The following is a 25,736-nucleotide window of genomic DNA, read 5'->3' as shown; positions in this document are numbered from 1 at the left end:
ATCATGTCACGGAGTTAATTTAATAATAATATATTAATTATTTAAAATATTAAACAATAATTTCCCTAAGGCAACCGCTTTTTTCTCTCTTTTGGACAACTCAAAATAAGAAATGTCATCGTTTTTTCACCTAAAGATAATTAATATCCATGATTTAGGAAACATAGGTATTTATTTTCCTTCCAAAATCTCATGTAATGTTCCTTGAAACAAACAAGGCATTAGGGATAATGGCACACCTACTAGCCAATTCAACCACAAACATCCTTGAAGTGTAATTGACATTTAATATGCATATATTGGTTAGCTCAACTATACTCCATCTCATTTGGCTGAAACCCAAGCTTGATCACAATTTTTAGATTTATAGAATATACAACTTGAAAATCCTGAATTGAAATGATATTAAACTGAACCAACATTGTTGTTGATTGGTTGAAGTAGGTTTTGATTTTTTCACTTTTCTCTTATACCTTTATTCATGATTCAACTGACATAAAATTTGTACTTTTAACTTTAGGGTTAAGGATTCAAGGTGTGTATTCTTAGATTATTGTAGTTCACTTGGTAGAGTTATAGCTAAAGTATTAACTCATTCCCTCTTTTGCGCATGTTTTTCCAATATTTTTCCCACATTTTTTTCACTTTAGATACAACCTCCATCTTATCTCAATCTTTGATGACGGTTAGGAACTATCATCTCTTTTTAAATTTTCAGAAAAGCACATAAATTTCAGTAAAATGAGATGCATTTTCTGAAAACCAACATCATATAGTCATCTTTCACGACAGTTTTTTCGAACTGTTCCAAAATACTTTCCATGACTGCTATAACAATGGCTGCAAATAACTGTCATGAAATCTTATTATGACAACGTTTAACTGTCATCATAGGCCCTTTTTCTAGTAGCTAGTGCAAAATAGTTGTAGTGAGTATACTCATAAGGTTGTTTTAGCACCTATACATCATACAAGCATGGTATCACGATCGCACTTTATAAACATTTCGGAGTGATCGTGCGGTACTTGTTCCCACACTAGAACAAGTCAGTCAAATTATATCCAAATAGTTGATAGCACAATGGTACATATTTTGCAACCTCCAACTCCACTCTTGGAAAACGTTTTAGAAAATGGGTTTCGAGAAAAGATTTTCACAAACGTCGAAACAGTCATGCAACCACGAGCAACACGCCATAGACAAGTATGGCCATTACATATGGTATGATATTTAGCTTGGCAGATGGATAGGAGGTTGACATAGTCATTAATTAGAAGGCCAATAAGTTAAGAGAAAACTAATTTTATAGAAGGTTATATAAACAATTAATTACATAAGTTAGCTCATAATTAAATTAAGACATATTAAGATTGTTTTTTTTTTTTTTTGTGTTTGTTTCGGTTCTACCTATTAACTGTATGGAGACTTCTCAAATTGTTGAGTGAAGTATAATGTTTTTGTACTTTTTAAAAGTGTTTATAAATATATATATTATTTCCATTTAAAGACACTTAATTTAAGTCAATACAAACACGTCAATAAAAACATGTTTAAAGTCTACCGCTAAAAAAAAAATTAGGGCTATTTGGAGTAAGGACTATCATAAAACTATAATAACCAGCTTTCTTGCCTACAAGATGTTGAAGAAATTGGCACTAAATAAAGAGACACTCACTTCTAACAAAGAAAGTTTTATTAAGAGAATTTACAAATGATAGACACCATTAGAAAGAACACTCACTCACTTTCACTCAAAGTTTCTTACTAACTCTCTTTCTCTCTTTCTCACTTTGCTTACTTGCTTTGATTTTACTTGGTCCACAAATGAGGATCACACCTCTATTTATAGGCATGAATTCCTTGGAGCCCAAGCAAAAGAGTTCTCTAGAGTTCTATCTAATTTATATATTTATTTACATAATTCTAGATATTTCTCTCTTATTCTTATCTAAAAGAATTCTCTAGAATTCTTTATCCTAAAAATCTAAGATATTTCTAGGTTTATTTTTTTAGTTTACATAATTCTAGAATTTTAATCTACTCATTTAATATCTTTAGAAGACTCTAGTTAGTGTTCCTATATACTTTAACACTCCCCCTCAACACTAACTATCCTTTGTCTTTCAATCATCCCGAGTTGTTGCAAAAACTTCGCATGCTTAGTTGCAGGTAGACCTTTCATGAAAATATCTACAATTTGATCTTCAGTCTTTATTGGCTTCATTTCAATTTCCTCTTGAAGTACTTTTTCTCTAATGAAGTGATAATGTAACTCCACATGCTTGGTCCTTGCATGGAAGATTGGATTCTCAGCTAAGCGAAGAACTGCAGATAGGTTGTCACAATGCAAAATTGTTGCATGATTAATCTCTTAGCACAAATCCTTCATTAGTTGCTTTATCCACATATTCTCTTGTGTTGCCATGGCTGCTGCTCTATACTCTACCTCTGTGGTAGATAAGGCAACTGTTGGTTGTCTCTTGCTACACCAAGAAACTGCTCCATAACCAAGTTTAAACAAGGACCCAGTATCATGATCTCCTGATAATCAGCATCACAAAAGCCTTCTAACTTGTAATCCTATCCTTTCTTATATAAAATACCATATTCAGTTGTTCCTCTGAGATATCTTAAAATTCTCCGAACTACTTCAAGATGAGGCTTCTTCGATTTCTACATGTAACAACTTACAACTTCGACAGAGTATGAGATATCAGGTCTAGTTAAGGTAAGATAGATCAAACTACTTACCAACTGACGATACATTATTGGATTTGCAAGATCTTTGCCTTCATGCATGCAGAACTTTTTGTTAACCTCCATTGGTATGGCTATTGGCTTGCAGTCACTGATACCATACTTCTTTAGAAGATCCTTACTAACAACCAGTGCTAATAAGACTCAAACAGTGGTCAACTTTGCTACTGGATTGAACGTCTCATCATAGTCCAAACCATACTGTTGAAAAAACCCTCGAGCGACCAATCGAGCTTTGTATCTCTCGATTGTTCCATCTGCTTGTGTTTTAAATTTGTAAACCCATTTACATGATATGGGTTTAACATCCTTAGACTTCGGCACCAAGTCCCACATATGATTCTTTTTTAATGCGTCAACTTCTTCTTCCATTGCTTTTCTCCATTAGATGCTTTGTGACGCTTCTTCGTATATTGTTGGCTTTTCAAATATTGCTAATGCTGCATCTACATACCTGGAATTTGGTTTTCTTATTCTAGTTGAGCTCCGTAATTGTGGTTCTTGATTATGTATTCCACTTTGCCAAGGACTTTGTGTTCTTAACTGTTCTTCTTCATCTTCGTCGTTTTCTTCTTCATCTTCTATTGGAGCCTGTTGTACCTAACTTATCTCTTACTTTGATCCTTCTTTGAAAGACTTCTCATCCTTGGTTGACTTTTCTGATTCAAGTGCCCACCACGATGATGCTTCCTCTAATATAACATTTCTTAATGTGTAGCATCGTCCACTAATAGGATCAACGCACCTCCACCCTTTTCTTTGGTTGTCATATTCAACAAAGATGCATCTGATTGCCTTCTTGTCAAACTTGTTTCTTAAATGACCTGGTACGAATACATAGCATACACAACCAAAGACTCGGAAGTGTCCAACTGTTGGCTTGATATTCAACAACTTTTCATAAGGTGATTTGAAATTCAAGCTTTTGTCGAGGAAGCCTGTTAACCACATGGGCCGCTATTCTCATACACTCAGCCCAAGATCTTCCTAAAACATTACTTGTATGTAACATGCTACGACATACTTCTACAAGATGTCTATTTTTTCTTTCTTCCACTCCATTTTGTTGTGAAGTGTTTGGACACATTAACTGATGACATATCTTATACTTTTGCAAGTATTGAGAGAATTCATTGGAGATATATTCTCCTCCGCTATCTGAACGTAAACATTGAATTCTCTTTCCTAACTCATTTTCAACTTGTTCTTTGAATTCTTTAAATTTTGTAATTGTTTCGAACTTTTCTTTCATAGAGAACACCCAAACATACCTGGAGAAGTCATCAATAAAGGTCACCATGTAGCGCATTTCACCGTTTGAAGATTGCATGACAGGACTAAATACATCTTAATGCACCAACTCCAATGGTTGTTTTTCTCTGAATTTGGACTCCTTGAATGGTAGTTGATGTGCTTTCCTATACTGGCAACCAGCACATACCATGTCTTCTCTGATATCAAGTTGTGGCAACCACTTCAACATGGACTTGTTTATTGTTGTCTTTAATTTGTTGTAACTAACATGACCAAGTCTTGCATGCCACAAATCTACTGTTTTATTCTTCCGCGTCTTGTTCAAGTAGGCGGTCTCTACTGATATAATGTAGATGGAGTTTCTCCTTCGTCCTTCCATCAACGTTGTACCACTTACTTTAAGATTATGATACACCTTGACATCTCAAGTCCAAACACGATGAAGTTGCCTACTAAAATCAATTGAGATACTAACACCAAATTTTTCTTCATTCTAGGCACATAAAATACATTATCTAATTCCACTTGATTGGGATTAGAACGAGGCACTATCATAGTTTTGTCAACGTGAGCTATTGGCAACTTCAAGTTGTTTGCAGTTATAACAACTCGGCTTCTTTTGTACTCTATTGTGTTTTGTAGCTTCCTCTTATCTCATGTCATATGGTTAGAACATCCCGAATCAACAATCCAATCATTTTCATAGTTTACCTCTTCTGCATGGAAAGCTAACACTTCATTCTCCACCACATTGGATGTTGACTGGGGGTTGGGATCTGTGGTTGAACAACATGCTTTTGCATCCCATTCTTCTTTACTAATGCTCTCGGCCTAGGAAGTGACTGCTTTCTGCTATCTTCTTCTTGCATAGTGGCCTATCTTTCCGTAGTCGTAACATTCACCCTTCTTTCTATGGTCGTGTAAACGATCCTTTGTACTAGCTCCCCCTACTTGAGAGCCCTTTGGAGTCTCTTCAACTCCTTTTGACTTTACTTTATTTTGAAACTTTAAATGACCTCTCCTTTGGCCACTAAAGAGCGCTTCTTCGTTATTGCTCTTTATTGTGACCTCCGACATTTGATTCGCCAATGCTTCTTGATTGGCAAGCATAATTTCTAGGTCAATCAAAGAAGGTTGGACCTTCCAACCTTGAATAGCAACAATAAAACATCTATATTCTTATTTAAGACCATGAATAGTAATTCTTCTCATTCTTGATTTTGAAATGGGTGAAGTAAGATCTAATTCAGAGATTTCACGGCATAGAGATTTTACCTTGGTGAAATATTGGTTAATAGTCATCTCTCTTTGAGTAATTGTCAGGAGCTTTTTCTCTAAAAACTGCAACCTTGCATCATTCTTCTTTGAGAAGAGTGAGGTGAATGTGTCCCATGCTTTCTTTGGTGTCTCCATAATACTAATGTGCTCCAACATTTCTTCACCAATTGTAGTTTGAATTGCAAACATGACCTTACCTGCCTTGATATTCCATTTCTTCAAAGCAGCAACATCCTACAACATCCCACAAGTCTTGGCCTTGGAGATATGTCTTCATGCATGTGGACCATGTTTTGTAATTCTGAGTGTTAAGCTTCTTGATTCCTCCAACAACTTGAAGGTCTCCCATCATCATGTAATGGTGAATGCTCCACAATCAACTGTCCCAAACAACAAGTTTCACAGTCCCCTGTACTTGATTTGCAAGAGCTTCAACACTGCAGGCTAAGCTAACCTTGCTCTGATATCACTTGTTGAAGAAATTGACACTAAATAAAGAGACACTCACTTCTAAGAAAGAAAGTTTTATTAAGACAATTTACAAATGATGGACACCTTTAGAGAGAACTCTCACTCACTTTCACTCAAAGTTTCTTACTAACTTCTCTTTCTCTCTTTATCTCTTCCTCAATTTGCTTACTTGCTTTGATTTTGCTTGGTCCACAAATGAGGATCACACCTCTATTTATAGGCATGAATTCCTTGGAACCCAAGCCAAAGGAGTTCTCTAGAGTTCTATATATTCTAGATATTTATTTACGGATATTTCTCTCTTATCCTTATCTAAAAGAATTCTCTATAATTCTTTATCCTAAAAAATCTAAGATATTTCTAGGTTTCTTCTTTAGTTTACATAATTCTAGAATTTTAATCTACTCATTTAATATCTCTAGAAAATTCTAGTTAGTATTGCTATATACTTTAACACAAGATATACCATTTTGTAGTCCTTAACTTCGATCAACACTATTTCAGAACCTCATTTGTTATAACATTTACTATTTGATCCAACTTTTACTATTTTATATTCATCATTTTTTTATGCTTTACTACAACGTTTACTATTTTCTTCTTAAATTAAAATAGTTTATCCTTTAAACACAAACTACTATAACTCAAACAAAAATAATCTACACTCAACACAAATTATTTTAATCAAACTATGATAAGTTAGAACTATAATAATCAATTCCTTATCCCAAACGTTCTTTAATTGATGGTTGCTAGTAGTAGAGAAGAGGTTTCTTGATTCAAAGTTTTTAAACAAAATTAAGGCAAATAAATAGTTTTCATTTCCAATAAAGAGTATTGTGCCCTTGTTTGATATTTTTGGATGTTGACGTGACTTAACAAATACATTTTCAACTGCTAAACTTATATCTTTTAATGTAATACTTTCATCACTACAAAACTCTAAAGACTTGAAAGAACCATATTTCTTTTAGAAAACTTACCTGCAGGAGGATCTGCATGTAAATGTGCAGACCCTCCACGTGGCACAACCTTAATAGGCTATCTGATATCCAATTTTATTTAATTAATTTTTGTTCTTAGCATGAAACAAAAATTGGTAAATGGGATTTGACCGATTATGTTTATCTTTTCTTAACAATTTAAATCAAACTTTCCAAAACCAAATCAAATCAAAATTTATTTATACATTGAACTTTGAAAAAACAGTGAGATAATCAATTAAGTTTTCAGTTAACCCAGTTCGGTCAATATTGTCTACGTCTGGGGAGCTGCGTACAGTCCTAATAAGTAATCTTTATTAATATTCACTTGAGTCAATATACATCGATACAGCATTTGGTACTCTTTCAATAATATAACTTAATAACATGCGTCTTGACATCAAACTCCAGGCTCCCCTAAATTACTTATCTTTACGATGTCTAGCTTTAGGCTCCCCCTGAATACATGAGTGAATATCTTTGGCAACGTTTTTAGATCCCTCTAAAGATCCCCGTGATCATACCAATCACTTGTTTTATTTGTTACTCATCAATTATTGTTACTACGATCAACATGACGACCTCATAGACATAAGATCATCGTACCTTTGGAATTCAGTAGCTTTGGTGATCGACCTTGATGTGAGCGATCTTCTTCAACTTGTGTTTTTCTGATTTTCGTCGCCAGCGTGACAACCACGTAACGTGCTATTTATACGTATAAATCTTCTTTTCTCAACCAGATTCCTAGAATAATGGAAAATCTTATATTTCTTAAATATCTCATCTTTTAATTAATTCATTAATCAAACAAAGATATTCAATAAAATCTTTTAGACAAAACTTAGTTATTTTATGGGAGAAAATTATGTAATAATTATCTTTTAAGCCTAAGAAATATACTTACATAAAGGTATAACCAAATTTGAATACTTATTTGTTTGTGATACTGTTATTTTAAATCTTCTATTCTTAATTGATTTCTTATTAAATATCTTGTAATTTAGGGGTTCAGATTTGAACTTCTAATTTTAGGGGTTCATATTCGAACTTCTAAATTTTGTAGTCTGAATTAGCTATTCGACATTAGAGATTTTAATTAAATAATTGTTATTAGTTTTAGCCTTAAATAATCACACCAAGAAATATATGATATATAAAGTGTAGTCTTAGTTAGATGAGTAATTAAAAAGATACATGACGAAAATAATTAAATTTGAGACATCTAAGCAAGTTTAAAACTTATTTCTCTTTTAGAAGACTAAAATTCAAAACTTGACATTTGAAGTTAAAAATAAATTTTATCATTGAATTAAGTTAAAATAATTTAAATAAATAAGTTTTATTTGACTACATTGGAATGCATCTTGTAAATCGTAAAAAAAAAAAAAAAAAAAGAAAGCATCTTATTCCATATTAAATAAAACAAGAACAAAATAACAATTTAGGAAGCGTTAGAAGTAATGTTTATTGTAGTTAATTCGAGATTTTAAATAGTGTTTGTTGTAGCTAAAAGTGGTTATCATAGTTTTGTTTAATATTTGTGTCAAAGACTTAATATTTATTTCTATTCCCTAGTTCATTCACAAACAAATATTATTTCCAAAATTTCAAAAACACCCTCTTTAACTCAATTTTGAACTCAAAAGAAAGAAACATACAAAGAAAGAAAAAACTTACTTACCCACTTCTTCACTCTTCTCCAATTTATTATTGGGGTTTTCATTTTATCAAAACAGTAAAACATCCCATTCCCACCCACCCACCCACTTCAATTTTCTTCAATTTTAGAATTACCATTGATTGATTCAAAAAGAAACAAAAAATCTACTCAAATTAGTAGCATCAACTACAACAAACAGTGATCATTTCATTGTGCCCCTAATTTGAAGTATTGAGACGATATACCTTCAAACAAGCATAACAACCAAAATATTGGGTCAAACTCAAACATACGATTACACTATCCTCAATGTACTTTCATGGAAGAAAAGAAAAAAATACCCTGGCGTTCCTACTAGCAGGAGCAAAATATCAAGAGAAAACATCTAAACGTTTCAACACAACAAATACAAATCGAAGGACCATGTTAAACCCCCAATGGTCTACACATATAAACTAAAGAGCCAGGCAGGAATTGCACTTGAGACAATGGCTACAAAATACGTTGGAGAGGAGGAAAATCAATCGTTGAAGGAGTACCACAAAAGCTGAGAGTAGCCTTTTACAGGAGAGCTCTCCAATTTGCTGGTTTTGTTATCCCTTTCTATTTCTTGATATTTTCCCTCATATTGTTGTTGATTTGTCCTTAAGTTACTGCACTCTGGTTAAGCTTTCGCAATTGAGACTTCGGGTCTTCTTCTCCATTTGTACCAGTTTATCAGAGCTCCATTGCTCTGTTTTATTGCATTTCGTTGGGTTTTTCTGAATGCAGGGAAGGGTAACCTAACAGACCAGCAGTCAACAGTACAGCTAAGAAAAGAACAATGGATTTATTGGTTGTTGATGAAGTTCCAAAAGACAGTGTAGTGGATTTTATTCAATTATCCGAAATAATACGTGTTTATATATATGGTTTGAACCCTTTTAAATTCATCTCAAACTTATCAGAAGCTTTATTTGCTCTCTTGCATTAAATTCACAATTTTGCCATTGATCAAGTTACAAAATTACAGCTAAGAATTTGAAATTAATTTTCATATTGTAATAAAATATACAATAGTTATGAATATGTTTGGGCTCTAGAAAGCTCTATTAAAGGCAACCAACAAGCTCGAGAAAGGAAATGTTCAGGAAAATGATCCCTAAATAATGAAAGAGAGTAGTGAAAGAGAACGTCACTACTTAATTAAAAGTGTAGAGATATTCCTTGAATCATGTACCTTTAATAATTGTTCATTTGATTGCTCCTAGTACGTTTTCACCATCAAGCCTTGCACCTTCTGTTGTTATAACATATCACGTCATGTTCAAGAAGCTATATCTTTCTTCTATGTGCAAGTCATAGCAGAAAGATATAGCTTTTGACAAAAGTAAAAAGTTAACAATCTTAGACTTCAACCTGTTTGATTTATAGTATCCCTAAAGATTCATATATATAGCAAATAAGCTTTTATATTGTAGTTTTGCACTCTTCAAACTGACATTAGGAAGTTTTGTGCCCTACAATCAGTTGCAGTCAATAAAAAAATACAAACTGATCAAGATATGTTAAGAAATTAACTATAATAGACAGAGAAAAAGCTTTTACAAAAAATTAGTTTAGGATAAGCCGTCAATCGTGATCATAATTGCAACTCTTCCAAGTTCCACCTAAAAACAACAAATTAAAACATGTCTATAAATAACTAATCTACACTGAAAAAGATTCAAATACCTAAGAAAGCAGAAACACAGTACACTTGGAATACTTAAATTGTGCAAAATGTACATATAGGATAAGAATCAACGAATGGTAGCCACAAAGACTCATGTGAATAAGTAGTTCCATGAGACCATACTCAGTTGCCAGTTGTATTGATATTTGACATAAGATTCTATATTTTATTAATATATGTGTACAAAGCCATTATCACCTAAACAAAAAATGATGCTTTTGAGATGAATGTTTTGATATGAAGTTTTGAGATTCCACTAAAAGAATTAAAATATTTTCTCCATGGAATTAAAATATTTTTCACGCAAAAAGTCACCATATAAGAACATCTTCCAACTTCACCTCTTCTTCTAGAAAATTGGTAGTAACAACAATCATACTAACAGAATACATTAATAAAAGAAATCATCAAAGAAAAAGAAAACAATAAAAGAATATTAGAGTTAAGCTTCATGTTCAATTTGAACTATAAAAAGAAAAACTCACAACTTAATAAAGTAATTTATGAGGTTAAGATGAGAGAGACAAGAATAACAACCATCTAAGATTTGAACTTGAAAAGGTAAAAGGAGGAGAGATTTGATTCACAGTTGCTCTCATAACTCGATAAAGTAATGTCAAATCCACTTGTTCTTTGATCACCATTTCTCTCAGTTTCAACTTAACACATCCTACAAAATAAAGAGAGGAGAGATTTGATTCACAATATATAAAACAAATCCAATCAGTTCATAAGTGTTCCCTTAAAAAATGTGAGACATAAATCAGAATTGATCATTTCATCCATTTGGGTCGAAATTAAGCTGAATGCAAGTAAAAGATGGGAAAGAAAAGTGAAAATACATATCCGGTAACAGAAGATTTGCCTGTTCTTGTTTACATCCTCGTTTAAGTAGCTGCTTAAGCTCTCATCTCGAGATTTAGTTTTTAAACCCTCATATTCTTTCAAATCTCTGAAAATATTTCCCAAACAGAGCAAATCAATCCCCATGTTCTAAAAGAAAATAGTCAACAAAACTTATGAAGTATAATTCACCATCTTATATACCTTTGAATAGCATTGTCCTGAATCCTCTGCACACAAATCTGTATAGAACAAGAAACTTTAACAATTACGTTTTTTATCAAATAAGTAGAGAGAGAGGGAGAGAAACTAACATCCAAAACTGCAAAATTTGAATTCTGGAGGGGAAGAAAAGTAGAGGAAGGCTTGGTGGTCTCGGCATATTTAGCAAAATCAATAAACTTCACTAAAACCATCTAAGATTACGCCATTCCATCACTTCCTTCTTCAACTCCATTGCTGCCTCGTACAGAGCAACAATATTTTTCAACACCCCAATTACGCCATTCCTCCTCTGCCCCATCCACCGGTCGCCTCCAGAGCCATGAACATTTAAACTCCGGTCACACATCTCCCTTAGAACCCTTCGCAACTTCGCCGGAGCTGCTACATTGCTACATCCTCTCGTGAGAGAAGCGGCAATAATTGTGAAAAAACTGAACTTTTATGTAGGCGGCAACTTAAAAACGATAGAAAATAATCGACGCACTTTCTTTAACTTTCAATTTTTTCCATAGCATTTTCAATCTAATGCTATTAAAAAAATACCATGTTAAAAATGTTATTTGTAGTGAAGGAAAATAATATACAAATATCTTAATTTTAGAATTAACTTGAGTAATGAAGTCAAGACTTCTCAGTGGAAAAAGTTAGTTAAGAGAGTGAAAATTAGGACTAACAATGGGGAAGTCCACTACTTAGAGTCTCCAATAACTTTGACATTTGTGAGAGATAACGGAAATTCAATTTAGCAGCCTCTTCGTGATGTGACACTGAGACTCTTTAACCATGCATCTCATTTTAATATTCTTAGGCACTATCTAGAATGCTATTGATAACACTCGAATCTTCCATTATCTTTATAGACTTCAATCATAAATAACTCAATCACTTTACAATCACTTTATGCGGTAGCAAGAAAGTAAACAAAGCAACACTTTCTTGTGATCAAGCTTATTGCAAAACCAGGAAAAAAACAAACAGATAAAACCCAAATGAAACAGTTCTAAAAGAATTACAAGGCTAATCAAGGCACAATTTTGAAAGCCTTAATCTTGTCGATCCAAGAAATGAAAGAGTTCTTAGAGTTCCTGAAGCCCAAAAACCCATGTTCTTTGCTCTTGTTCATACTATCTATGTTACCTGAGACGCTGAAAATTACATCTACATACCACCAATTACCAATCTCCTCCAATTTGGTTGGCTGCAATTGATTCTCCTTCACAATCTCATCCCATACGTCACTTTTGTCCTTCATCAAATCCACCAATGTCAATCTCTCCCCTTCTTCGAACCCATATTCCTCAATGTTAAACTGCTCTGCCAACACCTTCCAGAAATGTTTCCACTTGAAAACGTCGCCATTGTTGCAGTTAAACGCCTCGTTCTTTGAATACGGATCCACCGCCGTCCATATGTGCTGCTCCGCTACCAGATCTGCGTCGGACGCCGCCTGGAAATCCTCCCAAGCCAATTTAGTGCCGGGGAATTTCAACGGACGTCCCTCGTGTTTGCATATGGCGGCGTAGACACATAGGGTTCCGACAATGTTCATCAAGCTGAAAGGGGAAAACCCGAAAATAACATTGGGTCGAATCACCGCCCAAGTTAGATCCTTTTTCTGAGATTGTTCAATCTCTTCGAATAACAAATCTTCTTGTTTGTAATAGAAATTTGGGCATTCCAATCGAGGCAAATCCTCTGTGAAAGGCGGTTCATGCCGCTGCGACGATTTATTGATAACGCTCTCGAACGACCCAACGTAGTGCTTCGTACCGGTTTGAAGGCAGATATGGCGGAGATTGGGTGCGTTAGGGATCACTGATCGCAGAACGTTGCGAAGCATTTCAACGTTGGCCTCACAGTTGTCGATCTCAATGGTTCGATTGGTCCATGTGACATAGAAGAGATGAGTGACATCAGCGAGCTGCGAGAGTTTGGTTTCGGCGTCTTGGGGATCGGAGACATCGCATTGAATGTATTCGATGGGATGGTCAGCATTCCAGACAGGCCTCGGCCTCCGAGCGACGCCGTAGACCTTCCATGGACCACCGGGGGTATCGGAAAGAGGGAGAATCTCGGCAAGACTGTTGCCGACGATACCAGTAACGCCAATCACCAGAGCAACGCTCTCAAAGCTCCTGGGAGGTTCATCTTCTTCAAATTTCTTCTGCAAGATTGGAAGAGAGAAGTGGAGTAAAAGGTGGATAGAGTAGAGAAGAAAAAGAATAGAGGTTGTAGAGTTTTACCTTAGCAGCACCTATTGCTCCGGCCCACCACCAGCTCATTTTCCGAAGAGAAATCGGAGGTTGGAATAGGAAATAGGGGGGAAAACGGAGAAGACAACAAAAGAGAGAGGGAATTGGAAATGGATGAGTATTGGGTAGGCGGTTGTAAGGGTTATAAGCGTAAATATATCATTGCACTCCAAACAGGCCTACGTGCCAGCAGGTTTTTTTTTTTCTTTTTCATTATTTTCTTTCTTCTCCTTCTTATTATTATTATTATTATTATTATTAATTTTCTTTTTCCATAATATATTCATATTGTATCGTAAATTTGTGAAAAGTGATTATGTGGCTTACAAAACCTTTTTAATTCCCACCTACTTTTTCTTTCAACTCTTCAACCTTTTTTTCACAAACAAAGGTACACCAAAATTTTAAAACTCCATACCAACGAACCCAAATCAAATTTTACATTTTTACTTCTTTTAGGTTTTCAATAATATATGCCTTTACATCCCAATTGTACATTTTTAGTTTCAAAATTTATAATTAAGTTTTTTTTCGTTCTTGAAGTTTTTTAGAATAGATTTAAAATGCTGTTAAAAGTAGTCTTTTTTTTTTTTTTTTCTGAATAATTATGTGATATTTAAAATTAGAAAATAATAGTTTTTGAGATGGTAGGACTTTTATAAATTATTTCTCACCTAACATGTTTTATAATTATTTAAAATAAAAGTATAAAGTAAACTTGATGACTAAAATATATATTTTTCAAATGTAGGGACCAAAGTACGTAAAGGGTAAATTTTTCTTTTGTAAATTTTATAAAAAACTATACCATAAGTATAGTGTCAGGTATTATTACATTCTCAAACTTTTAATCATAAAAATTTAGTCGTTAGATTATTCAAGTATTAAAATGAGTCATTTAAATTTAGAATAATGATATAAATTGAACCTCAAATTATAAAAAGTGATCTTTTAATTATATACTTTTACACTTGTCTAAATTTTATGGTATAATTGTAACTATCTTTCTATTTATATCTTGGGAGTAATATTTTTTTGGAGTAGTTTTTTAAAATTAAAAAGAAAAAAAAAACAAGATTAGGTGTTTAACTTATAATTTTATGGTAAGATAAGTAAATTATCTCTAGAAAGTATTAAACATAGTCTAACAAAAATAAATGGTTGAACAAAGAAAATAAAATTGTAAATGTGAAGACCCATTACACATTTTAAAGCCCTGTCCTTGAGAGATTGGCTCATGGAAGCATATCTACAATAAATGCCACTTCCTTAATACTCAAAGTTTCTTCCAATTATTCCTTTGCTTTATTTAAATTTATCTAATATTAAAATATTAATTTATTCTAATTTAATTTATATTCGGATTAAATATCTTATATTTAATAATGTATTAACATATATCTTATATATATATTTCTGTGTAACTTATGGTGTTAAAGAAAACTTTTGTAACAAACACCAAACTATTTACTGTCTGTTTAACAAAGTTCATAAACAAAGTTCTTTTTATTCTTTTTTTTTTTGCTGCGACTTCTTTTCATTGTATTTTTTTTCCTCTTCTTTTTTTTGCTATTTCTTTCTCGTCTTTCTTTTTTTATATTTTTTTACGATCAAATTTAAACAACTGTATACAAAAAATAGCAAAATTTAAAAGATCGTGTATAAAGAATCTTGAAAAAAACCATTTAGATTAGAGGAGTCAAATGTAAACGATTGTGTAAAAAGAATAAAAGATTTTGTATAAAGAATTTTAAAAAAATCATTTAGATTCGAGTAGCCAAATGTAAAATAAACGATCGTGTAGAAAAAATAAAATATCGTGTGTAAGGAATCTTGAAAAAAAATCATTGGAGTAGCCAAATGTAAACAATCGTGTAAAAAAATGTAAACAATCATGTAAAAAAAGTAAATATCGTTTAGAGAAATTTAAACGATTGTATATCAAAATAATTTAAAAAATAATATACCAAATTTTGAAAAAAAAAATACTTCCCAAATCTAAACGATCAAATCTAAATGACTATGTAACCAAATTTAAACGTAACCAAATTAAACGATCGTGTAACAAAATTAACGATAAAATTAAAAAGATAAATTGTAGTCATATCTAAACGATCGCGTACCAAACAATAACCAAATCTAAACGGCGCGTTGTTGATGGCATGGTTGACGAGACATTTTTTATATTTTATACTGTTGGTCTCTGGGCTTATTCTATGCAATGTAAATACTTTACCATTTTATTATATTTTTGAAAAGACCCCTAATTTTAATATAACTCTCGTTCGTTTCAATTTACATTTTTAATACGAATTTTATTTATATTTTTTTGTATTAATTTAATACTTGAATTTCATTCAAATATTAAATGCTTTATTATTATAGAATCCAAATATAAATCTAATTCAAATTAACTACATTACATGTATCATATACAAAGTATTTCCTTAAATAACTTTCAACCCTTCAAATTCTTTCAACATTTAAGTCTTTATGTAATTCTTTATGAGCTAACAAAAAGATTTTATGGATCTGCTGTTATAAGCTTCAATTATATGAAACTAATTTAATTAAACGCTTTAATTAAATTAATCAATATTTAATAACTATTAGATATTCCACTAAACATTCGTAGTTGAGCTCTTATGAATTGTACAGTAACTACTGTCCACTGATTTGACCATATTTTGTAAGTCAATTTTTCATAGGTTGTTCATAACTATAGCTAGGTCAACCATCATCGTTTTACCCCTATAGTTACTTTTGCTCCTTAATTACCAATAATTCTTTAATGAAAATTTTGTTTATTGTTCTTCCACAAACAAAGTCCCTCTCGAGCCAATGTGATGGTGAGACCTCGTTGTTTAAGTCTTGAAATCGACAATTAGGGGGTGTCTAGCCCATGAGTTTGGATAACCCATCTTTGTGAGCCCTTCGAATAAAAGTTTTTAGATTAAAAAAACAAAACTCATAGGTTGGAATATATTTCTTATTGAATGTCCTACGTTTGAGAAGGAAAAAAACATTCTTTTATCTTCTACCTCTTATCAATTGTCGTTGATGATCATTGGCAACAAATGTCGGCCGATTTCATGATCGACCTTTAACGATTGACCGTCTTGACCATTGGTGATTGATAATGATATGGATACCCTAGGATTTGAAAATTAGGAAACCAATTGGTGAACCCCTAATATCAAATTTTAAAACTCTCAATCAAATTGACACAACCCAATGGATCTGATTAGATTTGACTTATTTGATTGAAGACTAAGAGATAAGGAGAATTAGTTCCATACTCTAAGTTCGAACACTCCACAAGCAAGATGATCAAACTTACCTGAATGTTCTTAGCATGCAACTCTAAATAAAAATTGCAAATTATTGGTTATGGGGCTCTATCTTCTACTAGAGAATTTTTATTGATCAAAAACCCTAAAATCTTAAAATCATCAAAACTAACGTGTTGTATTTTGTTTCTCTACTTTAAACCTAACCTATTGCACTAAAAAGAACATAAAAAGTCTATTCTACGCCTAACTCAAAGGGACTAAAATCCTAGATCCAATAAAGAAAAATAAAAAATTAATGTATGTTTTTGAAAAATAAAATAAATTACAAAGTTCAATTGGTTCCATCATATAATGTCAACTGATTTCAGTTAAAAAGTTTCTGATCAACTTGTTGCTGCTCGAATCTCCTTAATTGAGTTCACCTCTTCTTGAATATGAGAATTCAATGCTAACCGTAGTTTCTTGACTCTTGAATACATGATTGGTTTCGAAGGTAACACAAAGGCGTACTAGTTCATATCAGATAACATTGATCATCAATATCGAATGATGAACATCTTGATCGTCAATGGTCAATAGTTTTGATCATTAAAGGTTGCTCGCATTGTGCCTACTAACAAATGGTTGTGGTGACGGTTAGTGACCAAAGACCAAGACTATTCAGAAAGATATATTTTGTGTGACGGTGTTAAGCATGTACTAATTCGCAGATACTTTATTAAGATTCCAATTGCACGTCTTAATTTTCTCGATGAACTGACATTACACAATGAAAAATTGACAATAATGCTAACTTATATCCGAGACTTAAAACTCTAATGATATGTCAATTATGTACAATCTTTTCTTTCATACGCCCAAGTGCAAGCGTCGAGAAAGGCTTTTTAGCCAAGCTACGGTAAAAAAACAAAGCTTAGTTGATATATTAAATTAGACAATAAACTTTATCTTTTTTTTTTTTTTGTAACTATACAGTATAAATTTATGCACATTGATGAATCTAATCTATTACGACATCTGTTATTCACAAGTTTTAGCGAAATGGAACAAGTGAGATGTAAGATGGGTGAATAAGTATTTAATGATCCACTAACAATCACCCTATTACATCATGGGGAATGAATACAGGAATAATTTTCACCATATGAAAGTAGAATTTAAAAAAAAAAAAAAAAAAAAAAAAACCTTAGAAAATTCCTCGAAATGATAATAAGTTTGATACTTCACTTATAATTAAGGTAAGTAATCCCTTAGCACCTATATCACACGTATTCACATTTCTGAAATATGTATGTTGAAGTTAAAGTAATCACTTTTTATCTTAAGCATGCGTTAGGACCATAAAAGTACTATGTTTTATAGGTTAAAATGCTCGATTTTATATAAACTTATGCATTAAATCCCTTATTTTGTAGGAAATGTTCAACGAGGGAAGAAGAATACCATTGAGCAAAAACGAGTCAATTTCAAGGAAAATTACACAAAAGGCCAAAAGTTGAAAGAAAGTACAAAAATGTCGTCAAACTACCCCAGAGCATTGAGCAAGAGCGCTGTTATGTTGCCTACAGCACTAAAGACCCAAGAGCAAATCAGTCTTGAAACGTTGTTGTACAAGTTTAGATCGTAGCTGCGCTCCGATAACTTTGACTAAAGCGCAACTCTGTAGCACCCAATTTTACCCAAGCACCGTTGCGCTTCAAACATTGACAGACACACACGCTCGTCCCAACTCATTCTTATGCCTCATTTTGTATATTCAAAATTATTTTTCTCCACTTTGTCATAATTTCCATGTAATTTTTCATCAGAACACCTTCACGTTCGAAAAATTCTCTCAAATTCTCAATAAAAATCCTCCAAATTCTCTTCAAGATTGCTTGAATGTTAATCAAGATTCTTAAGACTTTCCAAAAGATCACGAAGAACTCAAATGTATTCTTGAAAAAAGGAGTTTAGTTCTCTTTCTTGAGAAAAATATGTATTAATTGTTGATTGTTTAACGATCCTTAATTGAATTCAATGATTAATTTTTTATGAATTTCATCTTTGAAATGAATTGATCACTTATTTGGATTTGAATGGCTTTATAGTTTCCATTGAGCTAAGCATATTCTTTGAATTGAGCATAAGTAATTAGTCAATTATTCTGGACTGAATTCTAGCTTTTTCTTTGAATCTCTTGTTGCATTTCTAATTAGAAACCAATCAAATTAATCATTCTTGAGTTTAAGTTTTTCTTGCTTTTCACTGCAACAATTTTGGTTTTAGATGGTAGTTTACAGTTATTAAAAATAAAAAGAGAGAAATTGGAAAATATCACTCGTGTTTTCATTAATGACTTGTCGTGGATATATATATAGGCATATTGTACAACTGATTAACAATGCAAAAAGCAAAAGAACAGGAAAAAAAAGTTACAAACAAAAGTTGATAAGGAGGAGAAAATAAAAGATAGCAAATATTGTGTTACAACAAAATAAACAGCATGGTTCTATATAAGTCATTCAACGCCTCTCCCTCAAGTTGGAGTAGGATTAGATATATCGAGCATGCCCAACTTGGGCAGCAGACAGTGTATGTTGTCTCGACCAAGCGGTTTGGTGAAGATGTCAGCAAGTTGGTCGAATGAGCATAAGTAAGACGGACAAATGAGGCTGAAAAGTATTTTTTTCACGAAACAAGTGATTGTCTATCTCAATGTGCTTGGTACGTTCATGAAACACTGGATTGTTGGCTATGTGAAAAGCAACCTGGTTGTCACAATGAACAATGATTGGTTGGTAGGGTGGAAAGCCAAGATTCGTAAGTGAATGAAGTCAGTACAATTCAGATGTGAGGGCAGCAAAAGAGCGATATTCAGCTTTGACGAAAGAACATGAAACAGTTGGTTATTTCTTTGTTTTCCATGAGATAGGGCTAGATCCAAGCATGGTCAAATAACCAGTTGTGGAACGCCAGGTAATGGGACAACCAACCCAGTCCGAGTTAGAGAAACCCACAAGTGCTAGTGAACTGGAGGCAAGAAGAAGTATCCCTTTACTAACTGTGCCTTTAAGATAGCGGAGCACTTTGTGAGCAGCTTCAAGGTGTGACGAATGTGGATTGTGCATGAATTGTTGAGTGTGTTGACAGCAAACTGAATATCGGGATAAGTAACTACTAAATAGAGCAGGCGGTCGATAAGTCGGTGATATGTGGCTAAATCTGAAAAAAAATATCCATTGTTAGTGTGGAGTTTGAGGTTTTAATCCATTGGAAATGGTGAGGGGCGACAACCGAGCATGCCCAAGTCAACAAGGATGTCAAGGGTATATTTACGTTGACAGAGGAATAGACCAAATTTGGACTGTGAAACTTCAATATCAAGAAAATAATGAAGGGGTCCGAGGTCTTTGATGGAGAATGAGCGAGCAAGGTAGAGTTTAGTCTTTTTTATGAGGGAATCGTCGTTGCCAGCGACGATAATGACTTCGACGTAGATCAAAATGAAGATAGAGAGAGTCATGGGTATATATGAAAAGGTTGTAATAAGAAATGGATTACGAAAATCGTGAGAAAAGAGAGTAGAGGATAGCTTTTAGAATCATTGACGGGAGGCTTGTTTCAGGCCATAAAGATATTTTTGTAATTTACAAACTCAAATATCGTTGGAATGGGATAAGCCAGGTGGTAATTGCATGAAGATATCTTCATCAAGGTCACCTTGCAAGAATGCACTATTCACATCACAGATGGTGACAAGCTTTGCGACTGGTGTGAAGGTCTCATGGTAATCAATAGCGTCATGTTAAGTGTATCCTTTGGCACATAAACGAGCTTTATAGCGATTGATGGAGCCATCAAGAGAGAACATGATTTTATAAACCCATTTACAACCTATCGTTGTCTTTCCAGGTGGTATGGTGCATAGTTTCCAAGTATTATTTGCTTTAAGAGCATTTAATTCAGCTGCCATAGCATCACGCCATATGGCAAACTTGCTTGTTCGAGAATAAGTTTGAGGCTTGTTTTGATCAAGGACCATTAAAATGAAAGCACGATGAGGAGTAATGAGTAGTTTGAGAGAGATGTAGTGATGTAAGGAAAAAGATGATAAAGAGGTAACACCATAGACATAGTCACTTAGGTGAGGTAGAGGACGTTGATCACATTGAGGACGTGTGTGCAGAATAGGTGAAGATTGTTCTCGTGGTGGCAAGACAAGGCCACCAGGCGAAGAGTTAGTGTCCAATGAAGCAACAGAAACATCGAAAGAGGTATTGAGGAATTCGTCATCAATTGGAGTGATGACGAGATCAACAGGGGGGACATGCCTTTGGCATGTCGTTATATGGATCTTCCGAGTTGAGGGATTTTATATGCAGTACCTTTTTTTATCATAAGGATACCCCACAAAGATGTGTGGTTTTTCACGAACATTGAACTTATGATAGATTTGTGTACTTTTTAAAATACATAGACAACCAAAAAGTGTCTCATGAGGGAATTTAAAACGTAGAGTTGGTGTGGCATTTTGTTGATGAGAAGGGTGGTGATGAGAATACACTCGCCTCAAAATGATAGCGGAAGGTTTGCTTTAAAATGGAGTGCTCGAGCTACATTGAGTAAGTGTCAATATTTGTGTTCAACTATGCCATTTTGTTGTAGTGTTGATACACAACTTCATTGATGAATGATGCCACTATCGTATAACCATTGTTTGAGAAATTATGTTCCATTATTGGATAAAACATATATTGAATTTGGGGCATAAAGACCCACCATTACCAGTATTAATAGTTGATATAGGGGCCTTGAATTGTCATTGGATTTGATTTATAAAGTTCATTAGCATGTCAAAGGTTTGTAATTTGTTATGCATCAATTTAAATATTTCAAGAAAAATCTGCTTAAGTTTGAAGACACACCAAGCACAACCTTAATTGGTCTCTTTTGTACATTCAATTATGCATAAGAGGACCTAAAAGTATTTGGAAATTTCTAGATTTCTTTTGGAATTCTAATCCACCGGAAAACTTCAGTTTTATGCTATCTTAGATTCTTGTTACTTGCTTCCTTTGATTCTTTTATCCAAAGACTTGGAAAGAAGGAAGTACTTATGTAGTTCTTCACTCTGGATATATTCAGATGTATATAGTCTATAAAATCTATAAGCAGAAAATATATGAGACCTTTCCTAAAGCTTTTTATTTTATATCATCTCGGAAACTTCTTTTTCTTTCTTTCTTTCTTTCTTTTTTTTTTTTTTTTTTTTTTTTTTTTTTTTTTTTTTTTTTTTTTTTTTTGCAGTCATCTGCATTACTGAGAAGTGAAGAATATCAATAGTTATTCTGCTTGCCATTGGATGAAGTAAGTAGCTTCTGTTTCGAGGTTGTTAGATTATTAATTGATGCAGAAGTGATAATAGGATGATTTTTGTCAAGATCAAGCTAAAGAATCGATAAGAAAAAAGGAAAAAAATAAAGAAAGAAAAAGAAATTGTTTCCATTCATAAAGCTAAGTAAACATTGATTTAAAAGGTGATTTCTTAGTGGGATTTCTTCATTCATGTCGTTTTCGGTTTTTCTCAAAAATATGTGGAGATGGCTACTTCTTTAGAGGGATTGTCTCCTAATGTGTTCTTATATAACAAAGAAAAAACTAACAATTTCTTGCAAGACCAACTTAATTAAGAATCTATTCATAAGTAGAACATTTGAACTTCAGCACAACAAATGATAAATTAATCTATAGTTCAAATTGTGTTTGTCTTTTCATGTATTCAGGAATAAGAGCCGTTAACCCCAACATTACTTTATCAAAATGTTTGAAACTAGGGCCCAACAGATTGTGTTTTCCTTCATAGTTTGTTTTAAGTTGCCTATACAATGTTGTTTACATAAGATATGAAAAGAAAACATTTATTCAACTAAAGAACAGAACCCCATATAAAATGTCATTCGTTATGTGGTAGCATCAGCTTGAGAACAAGAAACTACACAAGCTCCCTCTACACATAGAACACTAAAGCTATGCATTATGCCATGATCATACAGAGTTTTGATTAGAATTATAAGATTTCCCTCTCCTCCTCCATTATTTCATCCTCCCATCACATTCATTCTGAAGAAACTCTCCTTTTTCATATTTTATGTTCTACCTAAACTCTTTTTACTTCAATAACACAATCACCAGTTTCCTTAACAATCGTAAAACCAAAACTATATTTGAGAAAAAAAAAATCAATCAACCCAAAAAGTGGAAAAGAATCCCTAAAAAGAAAATTGCGGGAATACCTTAGAAATCAATTAAACACCAGATATATTACATACATACTGCAACAAACGATGGATAGAGAAAACAAAAGGAAAATAAATTGAAGGAAAATAGGTTACCGAAAGGAATTGGACAACGTCCAAATGAAGAAAAGGGGGAAATCTGATGGGGGAGAAGAGAAATCGGAGAGACCAAGATTCAACAAAATGAACTTGATTTAGACGGCGTTGCGACCAAGATTAGACGGCAATGGCTAAGTTTGTGGGTTTGACAGTGTTGGCTTGCTGTAGCATCAATGATGGCAATGGTTGGAGCACTGAATCGACGGCAGCGGGTGGTAGAAAATTGGAAGGCAAGGGTTCTTCACAATTGTTGGCTGAAGCACTGAATTGACAACGGTAGTGGCTAAGTTGGTGGGTTCGAAGATCGTTGTTTCATGTTTTTGGTAGAAAGAGAAAAAAAATGTTAAAAAAAAATTATACATGATTAATTGCGCAAGAGAGAGAATTAAAAAATTTTGAAATTTGGGTTTCTTTTATTTCAAAATTTTTTAATGACACTTTAAATGTGCCAAGAAACATTAAATTGTGTCAATAGTATTCTATTAATAGAATTGTGTAAAGATATGGTGTGTCACTTTTATTTTCACCAACACAATTGTACCTCACCCCATCCCTTTTTCGTTTTCAATGACACAATGTCTTAATTAGTAGTGTCATTAAAACCTATTTTTCTAGTAGTGATCAAATAAACCTAAGTACACTGCGAGTAATCGTCAACAACTGTGAGAAAAAAATGTGATTCATTGAAGGACGAGGTTGAAAAATGTCCCCAAATATCAATATGAATTAACTCAAAACATTTCGTAGAGCAAGTAATGCTTGATGGAAATAAATTGCGACATTGTTTTGCTTGTGGATATACATCACAAATGAAGTTTTTATTAGCAACAATATCGAAAAATTTCATAGCTAGAAAATTTAATCTAGCGTTACAAGGGAGTCCAAGGAGAGATGCCAAAGAGAAAATTTATTTAAATGCAAACAAGAAAAAACGCAATCTGACACGTGAGTAACGTCTAGGTAGAACAAGCCATGTCGTAGCTTAGCCCGACAAATCTCCTTCCTCGTTAAACGGTCTTGAAATATGCACCATAAAGGGAAAAAATGATTTCACAATTGAGTTGATTTGTGATTTGTGAGATGGACAATAAATTAAACTTGAAAGATGGGATATAGTAACAATTTTTTAAAATGAGTGATTAAGAACACTAAACAGTACCAATGTGCGTAACCGTGGAAAATGATCCATCGGGTAATTGGACTGGGATTGTCTTTGTTAAGGGGATATATGATGAGAATAGAGACAATGACTTACAAATATGATTAGATCCACCCAAGTCTATGATCCAACTAGGTGAAATTGTACATGAAAGAATGGTACCTACAGGATTTGCGGAGTCTCTGGCGGAATCGTCTTTGGCAAGGAGTGTTAAAAGTTTGTTATATTGTCCAAGTGTGAGCTGATTGATTGGAGCAAATGTAGAGGTTTGTTTGTCACTCGATTCATTCTTTTTGTGGTGTTTGTCGAGAAAATCGTAAAGCAGGTAGCATGTTACTTGAGTGTGACCATGGCGATTACAATGGTCGCAGAAAGGGTAAGATCGCTTTCTGCTTGCTCCAACCTTCGTATTAAAACGTGTCAAGGGTCTTACAATGTTCTATTGAATCTGAGGCACTGGAATGGTGCTACACACTAACAAATGTTGATATCTTAATAACGCGGTGAATTGTGTCTCGCACCTCTCGCTCAGCTCCTTTACCAAACCAGTCAGCATTTCATTTTTTTCCCTCATCACCTCATTTTGCTCTCTAACTGCAAGAAGTTTTGTTTGGAACTCCTGATTCTATGTTGTAAGCTTCGTCATTTCCCCCTTGAGTTGACTTATTTGTGCCTCAATGTTTGTATTTGTGTTGTCCACTTTCAATTCTAAATCACTTAATTGTCTTTTACTCCGTAGATGCATTTCTTGCAATTTTCTCTAGCACTAGATTATATCTTCAATTCCTTTCTCTATTGGTTTACAAATACAGTGATCCATGAACTTGAAGATGTAATCCTCTTCAACTTCTTCCTCTTCTTCTTCTCTCACCGCCTCCTTTAACTTATTTTTTCGCATTGAGGCTTCTGAAGTTGATTTAACTTATCTTTTCTCGCCAACTTCCTCAAGGAGTGTTTCTTTTTTCCCTTGGAGTGGGTCATCAATAACCTCCTCCAGGACTTCTTTTCTTTTTAGGGATAATTTTGAACTTTCCGCCCCATCTTCTTGCTCTTTAAATGCGTCATCAATAAACTCGGTAGGGTCTGAAAGGGAATCTTGGAAGATATACTGATTGGATTCTTTAGGGCTTAGGGGTTTATTTTGGCTACTTGGCTCTGCAACAAGGATAAAGGATTTTCCTCTTATCGTAGAGTGGAGGTTCCTTCCTCGGTATGTACAACAATAGCAAGATTTTTATTAGTTTCTTGCCTAGGTGAGGAAGAGGTATTTTGGATTTCTTGGGATAGGGTTAGCGATTTGGATTTTTCGAAAGGTGGTGGAGGCATTGCGCATTTAGTGGGAGTTTAAGAGCTAGTGGCTTTGAAGGATTTGGATTTATTGGGCGAGGGAAGATCGGTAGGCTTATTTTTCTTGGGACTCTTTGTGGACGCAGGCGACAAAGTTTCCTCAAAGTCCCTAGCCTTAG

At 33.6% G+C, this 25,736-nt stretch overlaps 1 protein-coding gene and 1 long non-coding RNA gene across 2 annotated transcripts; both read right to left on the bottom strand.

Moving 5' to 3' along the window:
- Window positions 1-8,594: 8,594 nt before the first annotated feature.
- LOC127149070 (uncharacterized) lies at window positions 8,595-10,630 on the bottom strand. The gene is made up of 2 exons (XR_007820319.1): window positions 9,627-10,630; window positions 8,595-9,189 (listed from the first exon to the last, which is right to left on the bottom strand). It is a non-coding gene; the product is annotated as an uncharacterized LOC127149070 (long non-coding RNA).
- A 1,389-nt stretch (window positions 10,631-12,019) lies between these two features.
- On the bottom strand, window positions 12,020-13,738 carry LOC103489839 (3-oxo-Delta(4,5)-steroid 5-beta-reductase). Its single transcript, XM_008449152.3, has 2 exons — window positions 13,433-13,738; window positions 12,020-13,353 (listed from the first exon to the last, which is right to left on the bottom strand). Exons 1-2 carry the CDS (start codon window positions 13,469-13,471, stop codon window positions 12,211-12,213), a joined length of 1,182 nt encoding a protein of 393 aa, XP_008447374.1. The 5' UTR covers window positions 13,472-13,738; the 3' UTR covers window positions 12,020-12,210.
- Window positions 13,739-25,736: the final 11,998 nt, after the last annotated feature.

This window comes from Cucumis melo, chromosome 4, assembly GCF_025177605.1.
Source record: "Cucumis melo cultivar AY chromosome 4, USDA_Cmelo_AY_1.0, whole genome shotgun sequence".
In the NCBI taxonomy this organism is placed as follows: domain Eukaryota; kingdom Viridiplantae; phylum Streptophyta; class Magnoliopsida; order Cucurbitales; family Cucurbitaceae; genus Cucumis; species Cucumis melo.
This window is presented reverse-complemented; position numbering and strand designations above follow the sequence as displayed.